The 12057-nt window shown below is 47.0% G+C and overlaps 1 protein-coding gene across 3 annotated transcripts; it reads right to left on the bottom strand.

Moving 5' to 3' along the window:
* Window positions 1-1853: 1853 nt before the first annotated feature.
* Window positions 1854-11735, bottom strand: COPS7B (COP9 signalosome subunit 7B). Of its 3 annotated transcripts, none has more exons than XM_072042639.1 (7): window positions 11712-11735; window positions 9447-9623; window positions 8143-8218; window positions 6668-6756; window positions 5886-6088; window positions 4522-4627; window positions 1854-3074 (listed from the first exon to the last, which is right to left on the bottom strand). In XM_072042639.1, the coding sequence occupies exons 2-7, from the start codon at window positions 9606-9608 to the stop codon at window positions 2916-2918; spliced, it is 795 nt and encodes a 264-aa protein (XP_071898740.1). In that variant the 5' UTR covers window positions 9609-9623; window positions 11712-11735; the 3' UTR covers window positions 1854-2915. The 3 variants fall into 3 exon arrangements, with proteins under 3 accessions (XP_071898740.1, XP_027320021.1, XP_012957771.4); XM_027464220.3 differs by lacking the exon at window positions 11712-11735 and adding an exon at window positions 11352-11508; XM_013102317.5 differs by lacking the exon at window positions 11712-11735 and adding an exon at window positions 10079-10171.
* Window positions 11736-12057: the final 322 nt, after the last annotated feature.

Here is a 12057-nt window from a genome sequence, read left to right on the forward strand (position 1 = left end):
TCCCCCCCAGCCCCTCATTCAGCCAACTCTGCTCCCAGTTGCTGCCCTCTCTGCAGTCCCAGGGAGTCAACACCGCCTTTATCTCGCCCTTCTCAAATGGCACAGCACCTCCTGCATCCTTCCCCGCTAACAACTATGCCTTCTGCTTCATTCCTGGAATAGCTTCCCTTTCCTTCAAGCCAGATTCATTAACCAGCTGCTGCAGAGCTGTTTGCCTCCCCCAGGTACTCTGTGCATGTCATTTGTTAATGACTCATCTCAGGCTGGGCTCGTTGCAGACACCCCCCTCCTTTTGCGGCACCGAGCGTGTGGCTGGCACGCCAGGAAAGCCAAACACACAAACAGCTCCGTTCCCTCCAGTGCCCCATCCCCTCTCAGCCCTCTGTCACCACCAGGCACGGGACAGCTCTTTATTCCAAGGGCCATTTCCTCCCTTGCTTATTTGCTGCACTGTGCACTGACGTGTGAATAGGACCCTCGCCCCCACGCAGGCTTTGAGAACGGCAGAAACATCAGGATGAACTCAGAACTTCCAACACCCTAAAGAAGCTTCCATGAACTAATGTGGCTCCTGGAACTGGCAGGGAGCAAACACCAAGGATGCCAAATTCATGTCTATTTCCCCAGGAGCTACACTGATTTCCAAAGGCATTTGCATTCCTCTTGCCTCTTTGCGGGACTGATAGCAGAAACGCGAGGGAAACAAAACAGCCGAGGTCCGCAGAGCCTCCCCTCAGACCTTGTGAGGAACTGGATGACCAGCACATGGCAGTCACCCACGCAGGAAGCCAGAAAGAGTCCCTCTTCATCACCCATACCTGTCAGATGTGGGGACACAACGTCCACCTACACCTCCTGAAGCCGTCAGCAAAGCACTGGGAAAAGCCAGCACAGCTCCACCACAAGAGCTCCCTTGAGATATAAGGGAGGGCTTCGTGCTCTGGGCTTATTCACTTGACATTTCGTAGCCTTCCCTGGGGACTCTTTTGGCTTAGAGCTTCCAGGGGAAAGAGCTGGTAAGGAATCAGAAACCGAGGGACTTGACCCAGAGGCAGCTGGATGGGAGGCATTTCGAGCCACCTCTCAGGACTGAAAGCTGGTGTGCCTGCACTGCAGGAGAGAAAAGGGAGAGGAATTTACTTTCACAAGTGTCCATCAAGTCCTGTAGCCGAGGACTGAGAACACACAGATGGCAGAGAGCTCTGGAGCAGTGAGAGGAAGGCACATGCATTGCACGAGTGCAGGTGACAGCTTGCTGCGGGACTGGAGCACTGTCACAGCCCTCTGCTTGAACCACTCCCCTTTCTGCTCATGGAAAGCCCTTCTCTTTCCAACACGGACTGAAGTAAAACACAGGAGCCAAACTACAGAGCTACAAGAGAAAGGAATCAGTTGGCCAAAGACAGGACAAAGCTTCAAACCTCCCACTACCAGGCAGCAAAGGTGTTTTGGCTCAGGAGACTGGGCTCAGCTACCAGCTTCGCCACAGATCCTTCCGCACAGACGTGGACAGAGACGAACTGCTGACAGAACGGGAACAGAAATCCCCAGCCTCCCAGATGCATCAGGGAGATTAGTCAGACCTTCTGATAACGTAACATCAAGAATCACGTCAACAGTCACGTGAACAAGCACTGCTGGACTACAAGCCTGAAGCAGCCTCGAAGCCAAGACTCCGAACTCTGACATTAAATCAGCATTTTTAATTATTTTTTTTTTCTAAAATGTGCTTTTTTTTGCGACTTGCTGTTTCAGTGCCAACCCCATCCTCCCCCTTTTAAAAAAAACCCCACGCCTTGCCGGATCAGGTGCAAATCACCTGAAATTAGTCTGTAACAAATAAAATACACAAAACAAAGGCTGAAATGCTTTAGAATCACAACAATGTACAAATAAAAAAAAAAAAGGAGGAAAATACAACCTGAAAGTGTTCAAAATTCAGAAAGACTAGTCAAGTCCATTGCTTCAGCAAGGGGATGCTGCTGCGACCCCTGCCAGTGGGTCCTGGGCCACCAGCCTGCCACAATGCTACACGGGCTCTTCTCCGTGCAGCCCGCTGTCACTAGCATCCGAGGAAGAGCAAACGCTGTGCCCTTTGAAGGTATCAACGGGGGAACAACTCACAGGCAGCTCTGGGAGGTCACATCACATTCAGAAGGAACGGTTTCTAGCATGCCCCTAACCGTCTGCAAGAAGGAAGGCTCGGAAGAGCAGCCTGCTTCCTCCTTGCTGTCTTGATGCCTCGGAGATGCAGACCAGCGCGTTAAATCTGCGAGAGATCAAAGGGCTTAGTAAGGGCAGTAAACAGAGAGTTAAGTAAACAGCCCAGCACTGGGTCGCATCTTCACAGAGCGAGGTAGTGTGAATTTCACCCCAGTTTAACAGAGACAGGGGTAGCGGAAAGGCTGAAGACTTCCACGTAAAGCAGCGCCTGGCCTAGAAACCTTTCTGCGCTCCCTCTGGGAATGAAAAGATCTGTGTTGATGGCTTCCTCGCTCCCAGCCTGGCTTTGGTAGCCACACTTCAACCCTGGGATTCAGACTCTCGCCACAGAAGTTCTCCCAAGATCTGATTTAGTACAGCAGCCTCCTAAAGGTTAAGCAGCAATGAGACTGGCTGGGAGGGAGCAAAACTGTCCACAGATTTTTTTTTTTATTTTTACTGCCCCTTTTGGCTAGTCCCTTTCTTTAGAAGTCCCTCTTTAAAGGACCAGAACAGGGACACCCTCAAAAATGAATAGGGGCTGCACAGCGTAACTGAGCCAGGTGCTGCTCACTGGGAGCTGTATTCAAACAGGGCTTTTATTTGCCAGCCTGGAAGGGACTGGCCCAGAACCCACTGAAAAAAGGAGACGCAGGCCCTTTTTTGCTCCTCCTGCTGTCATTCCTAGATGAATGACATTTAGATGGTATGTTCTAGTGACGGCTGGAGACCAGCCCTTTGACTTTGGACATCTTCTTTGTGGGCTGCCTTTGTTCTGTGTGTGGAGGGCACTCTCGCTCTACCAGCTGCTGTTCCATCTCCTGTGCCGACGACGAGGCTGTAGCTTTTAATGTTTTCTTTATGTTTGTGACCTGGCCAAGAAGAGACAGTGAATCAGCACCTGCTTCTTCCTCCCCTCACAGTAGCAACTCTGTTCATAAACATGCTGAGAAACCCCTGGAGGTTACAAAAACAAACACAAAGCCCTCTCCTACCACAAACACGCTCTGCATTTGAGTTTATAACGGGTAGCATTTTGCCCTCACTTAGAGCCAGCATTGTTAATAATCTGTACGGGACCCAGACAGGAAACAACTAGAGCTTTCTTACTACTTTGAAGAGACAACAATAAAATATTGTACCTCCTTCCTGGTTGACTGAAAGAAGCTACTACTGCCTCAGTGCAGAAAGTAGGCACCTTACCATTACGCTGGCCAGAACTAGCAGGGATAAAAGAGGCTGAGAGATAAACTTACGCTCTGGACGGTGCTGAGAAGTGAAAAGGGAAAATGCCACTTGGCCTAGCAGGCTGTCTGAGCCACAGATACTTGCTAGAACTGGGAATACATCTTTGTCTGTGGGAGGTAGGAGTAATGCTTCTGCTACTCTGGCAGAAAATGAGAGATACAGCAACAGGCACTGTATTCTGTCTCATGAAACCCTGTAGGGCTCACCAGAAATACAATCAGCAAACATTAAAAGGAAAACAACCACAAAAAATAGGCCGAAACAAGTCTGGGAGTCAGGTGTGCCAACTCCAGGCCAAAGGCATCTGGCAAACCAAATGCACTATGGATGCCAGTCAAGCTGCCAAGCATAAACTGCTTCAGAAAGCAAACGTAAACCTACAGGGATGCAGCACTCTGCAAGAAATAAACTCTCAGCAAGTGTCTCGGGAGGACCATTTTCACCTTTACAGCTGTATTAGCCAAGATTTGTTCTCAGTAGTAAATACACATCAGCAGGGGCTAAAATCACATGCCCGTGCTGCCATCTACCGACACAGAATAGAATTCAACCTACAGCAGGAGCGCTCCCAGCCCACGCTGCTGTAGCAGTCCCTGGCTGCCCAAGTTGTCACCAAAATACCCCAAAGGAAGATGCTGAGGGCACATTTTGCAAAAACAATGGGACTCGATATATACATATATAAAAATACACTCTCATATTTAGAAGAAAAGTGAAGATTTTCCTTTCTTACACAAAAGGAACAGAATTGTATCAAAGCTTTGTGTTACGAGCACTCTTTCCCTAACAAATCAATCGAGGAACTAGAGCTACTGCACCCACCTGGCCCATTTTTATAGAGAAAAGTTCCAACCTGCTCAGAGTGGGCAAATTTGACGTAGGTCTTTGCGGTGTTACTAGCACATGGAAACAGATGTGTATTTTTCCTACCCTAGAACAGCACATCTGATTTGCATGATTGCTAGCCTACTTCAGAGAAGCCATAACCATTAACCAGGTGTTACCAGATTATCCAGTAAACAGAAACGTTTAATGAAAAAGCACAGAGCAGTCTGAAATGACTGTACCCACCTCCATCTCTACCTGCTGCTGAGTTCGGTGATGGTTTTCTTTGTATTGGTTGGCTCTAAGGACTTGCTGCTCAATTCCTAAAAGAACTGCTTCACAACCGTCACACCTGCAAGACACAAACAGTATCAGAGTATTTATGGGTTCTCACTGGAGCAGCTCAGTGATGCAGCCTGAAAAGTTAAAGTCACCTAAAAGTACAGGAAATCATTAAATTTTTATTCCTGATAAGACTGGAGTTCCAAAAAAGCTGGCAAGAAAAGTCATTGCTGTGTACTCGATGCATTTCACAGCATTCTTTAGCTAGTCGATGAGACTCTTACCTACCCATCAAAAACTCAGTGCAGGTTCACTGTGCCATCAACTTCCTTTTCAGAGTTACTGCTTAAAAAGGGGGTGCAAAACAATACAATTTTAAAATTAAACACAAACGTCAGATTGAGAGAATCCCTCCGACTGTTAAGCATTCAAAAGACACAAGTGCTTCTCCAACAGTGTTCATAACTGGAGAGGACAGAAAGGGAGTTGGCAGCGGGTTCGTTGTTACCTTCCAAACAATGCTGTAAGGTCTTGGTAGCTGCCAGAGTCCTCCCTCTGCGATAGGATTGGGGGGGGTGGATTAGAAAAGAAAAAGAATAAAAACAAACCTGCACCACCACCACCACAGGGCAGCATATTTACACAGCAATTTAATTACTTTTCATGCACCCATTACCATAACAACTAGGCAGTGACTCCCAGTCAGCTCAGGACCTGCCACAGGCCACACAGCCTACAGGAGAATTTCTTTGGGTGGGAAGGGAATCTAACAGAAAGATGACAAGCAACTTTGTAGCAAAGATACAAAAAGAGAGTACCACAGTCCCAGTGTGACGGCTGCATGCAGCCTGCATTTGTAAGGACAAAGAGAAGGCAAACAAAGGCATCTAAAACTTGAAACATGAAGGGACATCCCTCCTAAAAACTGTGATTCCCTACAATCTGCCCATGCAGTTCTCACCACAGTGCAAAAGGCTGAAAAATAATGGACAGTTGTGTTTCCATCCTCAAGTGTAACAGCAGAAAGGGGACTTCAGCTTGGCACAAGTGCTTGAAAAGGCCTTAAGTCCTCACTAGGGTTCTGCCACGTAAAAGCCACGATAAGACCAGACTCTCAAGATATAGTGTAGTGTGGCTTGATGCATAACACAAATTGAAATCTAGATGGGATCTTGGAGGAAGAGACTGTTGGGCAAATTTTCCAAGTGCCATAAGACACGCAATTAACGAAACATGGTGAAATTGAGCCAGCACTTGAAAATTCAAGGAATGAAAAAAAAAAAAGACAAAGTATACACACGGAAGAAGCAAGGTAGAGACAGCCTCACCATTCCTGGAGTGTTTTGACAATGTTACTGATGTCCTTCTTCTGAATGTCTCTGCCGATGCAAAAATCCACCTCTAACACCTGGTTTCGTTGATCCAGCTTCCCCTGGATAATATCTGTATAAACCGCTTCAATAATCAGGTCTTCCAGCTCCCTCAGATTCCTCATGTCCAGGTCCTTCAGCAACACAGAGTAGGGAATGCACTAAAAACAGCAAGCCCAAGAGTAAGCTCACAGTCCTAACCAGAACAAACAGCTAAGTCTCAAACAGAAATAGGGTTGGCAGAAGGTCAAGGCCCAAATGTTTATATCCTACGCTTCAGCCTGCAAGTACAGCAGAGACTGATTGTGGCAATACAAATACCTGCTACCAGGCTATGCAATATTCTGACCCAGCTTGGGTAATTCCTGAAGCTTTGGCATAGTGCCTTCTGGAGGAAAAAGATAATGTCGTTGTAGAAGAAATTAAGATCCTTGATTAGCTTTTTCTCCAGAACAAGAAGTCAGTGCTTTTAAGAATGATTCTCCATCTCCAGCAGCAAAAGGAGCCAGACAAAGTTTCCCAGCCCTTACCAACCAGATAATATGGCTGTTCAGACACCCCCATACCTCATCCCCAGAAGTCCATTAAGTTAACATCCACCATGAGAACACTGCACATTACAAGTCCTTTTCAAATTACATTATTTTTTTGCAAGTATTCATGAAGTCCAATACAACTGCGATGCTAAAAATTGTTGCCATTTAAAAAAAAAAAAAAAAAGTTTGCACAGCATACTTTACCTTCATTCTGGAAGCCAGGCTTACAATTGTCAAGTGTTTCAGTTTGTTTTTCTGAGTTGCTGTTAATTCAGGCAGGTTATCTTTGTTTGCTGTTAACGTTAAAAAGACAAGATTCAGAACTTTCCTTCAAGAACTATAAAACACAGGCTACAAGACTGCAGGCCAGTTAAACTATGCTGAATCCTGAAAGACAGCTCCAGCTACTGGGGGTGCTGGTAAGCAGAGAGCTGCCACTGGTGACACATTAGCACACTAAGAGAGAGAGAAAAAGTTTAAAAAAAAAGTTGGCAATCCCATTCTTCCCTGCTTCTATAGTAATTCTGATTTTGGAATTAGAATGTAATTCACATCTATACGAGCGGTGTCCTGCCAAAACAACTGGTAAATGCTTTGTTTCTACCACCAAGTCATTTTTATTCATTAATGAGCTGACAGAATTAAATGCTTTTTGCTGTTCTGCTTGGAAAACACAGTTGGTTTCCTCTCTCTGGAGAGCTACAGAATTTACAGTTGGAAATATAAAGTACCAGACTGAGGAAGAGAGAAGAAACTATTAATCCAGATACTTACGTGGCCTCACTGTCACTAAGTTATATCCATGTGCCTTATGAATATTTAAAAACAGAAAGGAAACAGCTTTCCAAACCAAAGAAAGTCTTGAAAATACATGCTTTAATGAAAATTACTGCTTTGGTGAATTCAGGTTTTCCCAGCCATGCCACCTCATTCAGTGCCCTAACTTTTGACTACTTTTCCCCCTTTCCCTTTCTTCACTTGGCAAAGAAATGAACTATCACATACTGGGATGCAAGACCCACACACAGCAAACACATCCTCTAATTGGTCACAGAATTCATGAGGCTCCTGTTGCTCCACAGCCACTGGAATTATCAGCCCTTGCATTTACCAATGCCACTTCTCCTTACTGGAACTGGATAGCTCACCCACCACAGTGATAGCCAGCACTATGACAAAATTATTTGTCACAGTCTATAATAGTCTGGATTAGGCTGCTACCCACCAATGAAGTACTAAATTATAGCAGAATTGAAACAGAAGAGCACAAGAGATGAAGCACATCCCAAAAAAATACTAAGATGATTCACACACAGCCTCCTTCTGAAGACGCATAAGAGTCATTATTTCAATTTCTGTTCTGGCAAAGAAATGTTTCATTTTGTTTCAGCAATGCTGTCACAATAAAAGGTTATAAAAACCTATACGGTTTATAGGATAAATAACACAATCTTTTTTTTTTTTCCCAAAGTACTCTGCAGATTCCGTAATCAGCATCATCTAAATTTGAAACCAGATGTCTGAAGTCAGAGGTAAGTGGTCTAACCCCCCTAGAAACGATTCTTCCAAGCAAATTCTGTGCTTAAACATTTTCACCCAGACACGCTACACCAGGTAGTGCAGAAAGCAAAAACATCCCTCTGACAATGCCAAAGGACAAACAGGCAGCAGTCTCTTACCTACGTAGTCTGGGTACGTGCCGTATGCAAACAGGTTCAGCAGCTGGAAATAAGCAGCATTAGTCCCTTCAGCAAGCTGGGCAGGAAGAAAAAAGAAATCCCATGGAACACAGTAACAGGCAACATGATACTGGCAGGCAACTTCTCCAGAGTACATTTTAAGGCCACATGTGACAAGTATTCCTGTAACAGCAATTACACCCAGTTCTTAAAGAGCTGGACCCTTTCTAAGGCCTCATGAGCAGCAACGAATTTCAGCAGTTTCAGAGTCAAGATGATCTGCCCCTTTCTGTGTGACTGAACTTAAATATAGTTTGGACTGCCAGCTGCTTTGTGCAGCATCTGAGGCAGTAAAGAAAAAAGCAGCTCAGTTGTAGCTGACATCTGACATGGCCAGCTCTTCTCATCATGTGAGAAGCACGCAGGCAGTGGTGTTGGTTGGTTAAGCATCTTTGCTATTAGCAGCAAACCTAAGTTTATCTGCAGAACCACAAAAAACTTCAAAGTAAACTAAAATGTTCTAATCTGAGTGCTTTGAAAGTAATATTAGTGCTCATAAACAAACACTTCACTGGAATAGCTGCAGCACTGATCCATGATTTTTACTGAGTTTTCTGTGTGTATGTTTAGTGTTTTTTTTCCTGTTGTTTTTTTAAATACTATTTGTTACACACAGGTCTGGGGAAAAAAAAAAAAAAAAACAGTTGCAGCTTGATGCTAGATAACCAGAGAGGCATTTTTAGATGTACCTAAGAGCCTATTCAGAAAGTCACGCCTGCTGCACGCCACACTGTCCCACCTGCAGAGATACTCAACCTGGAATCCCCTACTATAGTAGAGGGGGGTGCTGGCACAGCATTCGCTGTAAAAGCCCTGGAACTTACTTTCCACCTTGGTTTGAAATGGTTTAGATTTGGTTATCACCCAGGTCTGATGCACTAGACATCTGTTCACGAAGATTTTTGGAGAGCTCTGAGGCTATGCTTTCCAGGACAATGAAGGAATAGAAAGGGATTTTGTTGTTGGCTGGAGAGGTGCCTTCTTAAGATCATTACTGGGCTGCTGCCAGATTTTTGCTTTATTAGCGACTGCGTTAAGGTAATAAAGCTTTATATAGGTATTTTTTTAACATCTAAATATATACAGGCAAAACCAATGTCAATCTCATACCCAAACATCTCAGAACCGAGGTTAAGTTACATCAGGCCTCTCCTGGCGCAGAAATTTCACAAGCATGGAAACTTCAGAGGATCCATTCCACTGGGAGTGCAGAAGGAACATTCGTATAGAAATTCATCTCTTACCTCTTGCACATTTGCTAACTCCAACAGCTCTCCGAAGACATAAACCCCAGGAGCCTCCAGCACTTGGTTTATAAGAGCAGTCAGAGCTGAGCCACTTGTACCTTTGGCTAGTAAAATAAACTGCTCTAGAAGATTGCAGGACGGTTTCTGTTCTCCTGCCATTCTAGGTTTTTCAATCTGTCAATAAAAGAAAACAGCATTAATTTACCATCTCCCCTCCACTATATTCTGTCTGACTGTGAGCAGAAGGCGTGCGCCGCATGGTAACGTTTCAGTGTCAGCTCAGCCGGCTTTTCCTTTGGCATTCAGAGGGTAGGCCAGGAACCCTACAGGCTCAAATTCTGATCCATCTGGGAAGCAGAAACAATTCAGACAATATCTGAGGAAAATTTCTGCAGACTGGTCAGTCCCCTCAAGTATCCAGTCCTGCTGGTAGGAAAACAGCTTAGATTTCACGCTGTTTTCAGACCTGTCCCTTCCACTGATGCTGCCAAGTAAAGCCAACTGCAGAAGTTGTGTTATCAGAGACATCGTTATGTTTACTACAGGCCACCTAGGACTTCCTCCTTCCCAAAACTCATTACACAGCTTCAAAACAGCAACTGACTATTCACTTCGAAGAATCCACCTACCTTGTAGGCCTGCATATTTTGCACCTTTTCCTTTGCCATCAGCACAGACAAAGCATGAGTACATAATTCACATTGCTTCCCTCAGCCTAAAAGGAGAAAATAACCGTGGCCTGTAAGTGGCTTACTAGCCTACATTACACAGTTACAGGGTTTTGGGTTAACTGGAAAGCTTCAGTGATAAAAATACCCTTTCTACAAAGGCTCTATTTAAGTCCCTGTAGAGGGAGGTATTTGTCTTTTACTGTTCCCTCACATTTCTGGCATGCACATTGTCTCCCAGCACCAACATGTTGCTTCTGAAATATAAAACACTATTTATAAACAACTGAGACAAACAAACTTATTTTTGTAAACAACTAAGAAAAACTTCGGAAGAATAATGTTCAGTCACCAAGCAAAGAATTTAGTAGAAAAGTTTTTTTTTCGTGTTACATTTACATAAGATAATTTTCATGCATAGGTGGAAACCTTTACTCTGGCGAAGAAAATCAGACAGCAGAGAACCTGTGTCTCGTTCAGCCTGGCCCCTGGGACCACATCTGTCCCCAGAGAGGTGCCACTGTCCCACAGGTGCTTGCCTTGCCCTGCCGTGCCTAAGCAAACGAAGGCTTCTGAAAGCAACGCAGGCAGCTTCGCTTATTACTCAGTTCCTGAAAATATAATTTACTCCACTCCATCACACCTCCCGGTACAATCGGTTACAACCCGAGAGGGCAATTTGTTGTGCTTTCCGCACAAAAATGTTTAGCCCCTCAGTTTAAGGTCTCTTTGGGGTTATTTTCATCAGACACATACAGTGACTGAACAGGAGCTCAGTTTCTCACAGAGAACCCTTTAAACACTCATTTTGAACCCTAACATGCCCGAGGGTCCACCAGCACCCCTCACCCCGCTCCCAGACGAGGAAATAGGCACAGAGGGCAGGCAATTCCCCCAAAATCGTGCACGAAGCGGCTGAGCACCCCGCTGTGTAGGGTCACCGAGGAAAGCCCTACCCGCACCATACAAAGCACAGCACCAGCTCTCTGCCCCCCTTTAAGTCCCCAGGAGGCCCTCCCAGCTCTCCCCATCGCCCAACCTGACAGGAATCAGGGCAGCACCGTGAGGGGACACCCCCGACGCCTTCTCCCCCCGCCTCAGCGCAGCCCTTCCGAGGCACGGCGGCAGCCGGCCCCCTCCCGGCCCCTCAACCCCGCGTCCCCCGTGCCCCCAGCGCCGGGCTGGGTATCCCCCGGGCCCCGTTTTCGTCCGTCCCTCCGTCTCCCGGCGTTACCTCGCCGCCGCCGGCCTCCCCTCCTGCCTCCCGCCCGCCCTGCGGCCCCCGGCGCCGTGCCCGCCGCGCCTCAGGCCGCCATGATGGCGGCGCCGGTGTCCCCCGCGCCGCTCCTTCCCCCGGCCCGCCCGGCCCCGCACCGAGCGTTCCGCCCCTTCAGGCGGCCTCAGCGCCGGGCCCGGGGCTGAAAAAGCCCCGAGGTGTGAAAAAAAAAAAAATCTCACAGCCCTCCACTGGGGTCGGGGAGTCTGTCAGAGCAGCCCTACAAGCCCTTGTGGTAGCCCACGAGCCGTGCTCTGTGGCTGGCGGGAGACCCCCGCGGTGAGGGGAGGCAGGCGGCAGCCCTCGTGAAGGATTTACCTCAGGCGCGGTGATGAAGGGTCCCGAGCGGGATCCTAAAGCACCCTGCCCTCTGCCACCAGATTTGCTTCTCCCTACTTTTACCCCTTGCCATCACACATCTTGCCTCACACTCCCGTCATCATCTGGGCAGGCAGAGCCTGGCGTGGCCACAACCACAGCGTGCAGTGGGGTACCTCAGTGTCAACCCCATACCGCCTCACACCCCCTCATCCATGTACCACTGGGCTGTGATTAACGTGCACGGCTCCTACCCGCTCATTTAATGGGGTGGGGTGAGGCTGGTTGCCCTTGTGGCATCCCTAAAAGCACGGGGCGTCAAACTGTCCCCACTGCTAGCCCTGCT

The sequence above is a fragment of the Anas platyrhynchos genome, chromosome 9 (genome assembly GCF_047663525.1).
Source record: "Anas platyrhynchos isolate ZD024472 breed Pekin duck chromosome 9, IASCAAS_PekinDuck_T2T, whole genome shotgun sequence".
In the NCBI taxonomy this organism is placed as follows: Eukaryota; Metazoa; Chordata; class Aves; order Anseriformes; family Anatidae; genus Anas; species Anas platyrhynchos.

What these genes read in the sequence shown, in the direction of transcription:
- COPS7B (XM_013102317.5), bottom strand. Translation starts at nt 10,117, where the DNA reads ATGGCAAAGGAAAAGGTGCAAAATATGCAGGCCTACAAG. An exon ending in GTCAAAACACTCCAGGAATG is followed by an intron (nt 4,628 to 5,885) that starts GTGAGGCTGTCT and finishes TGTGTCTTGCAG; the next exon opens with GTGTGACGGTTGTGAAGCAG. An exon ending in AGCAGCAGGTAGAGATGGAG is followed by an intron (nt 3,075 to 4,521) that starts GTGGGTACAGTC and finishes CTTCTTGGCCAG; the next exon opens with GTCACAAACATAAAGAAAAC.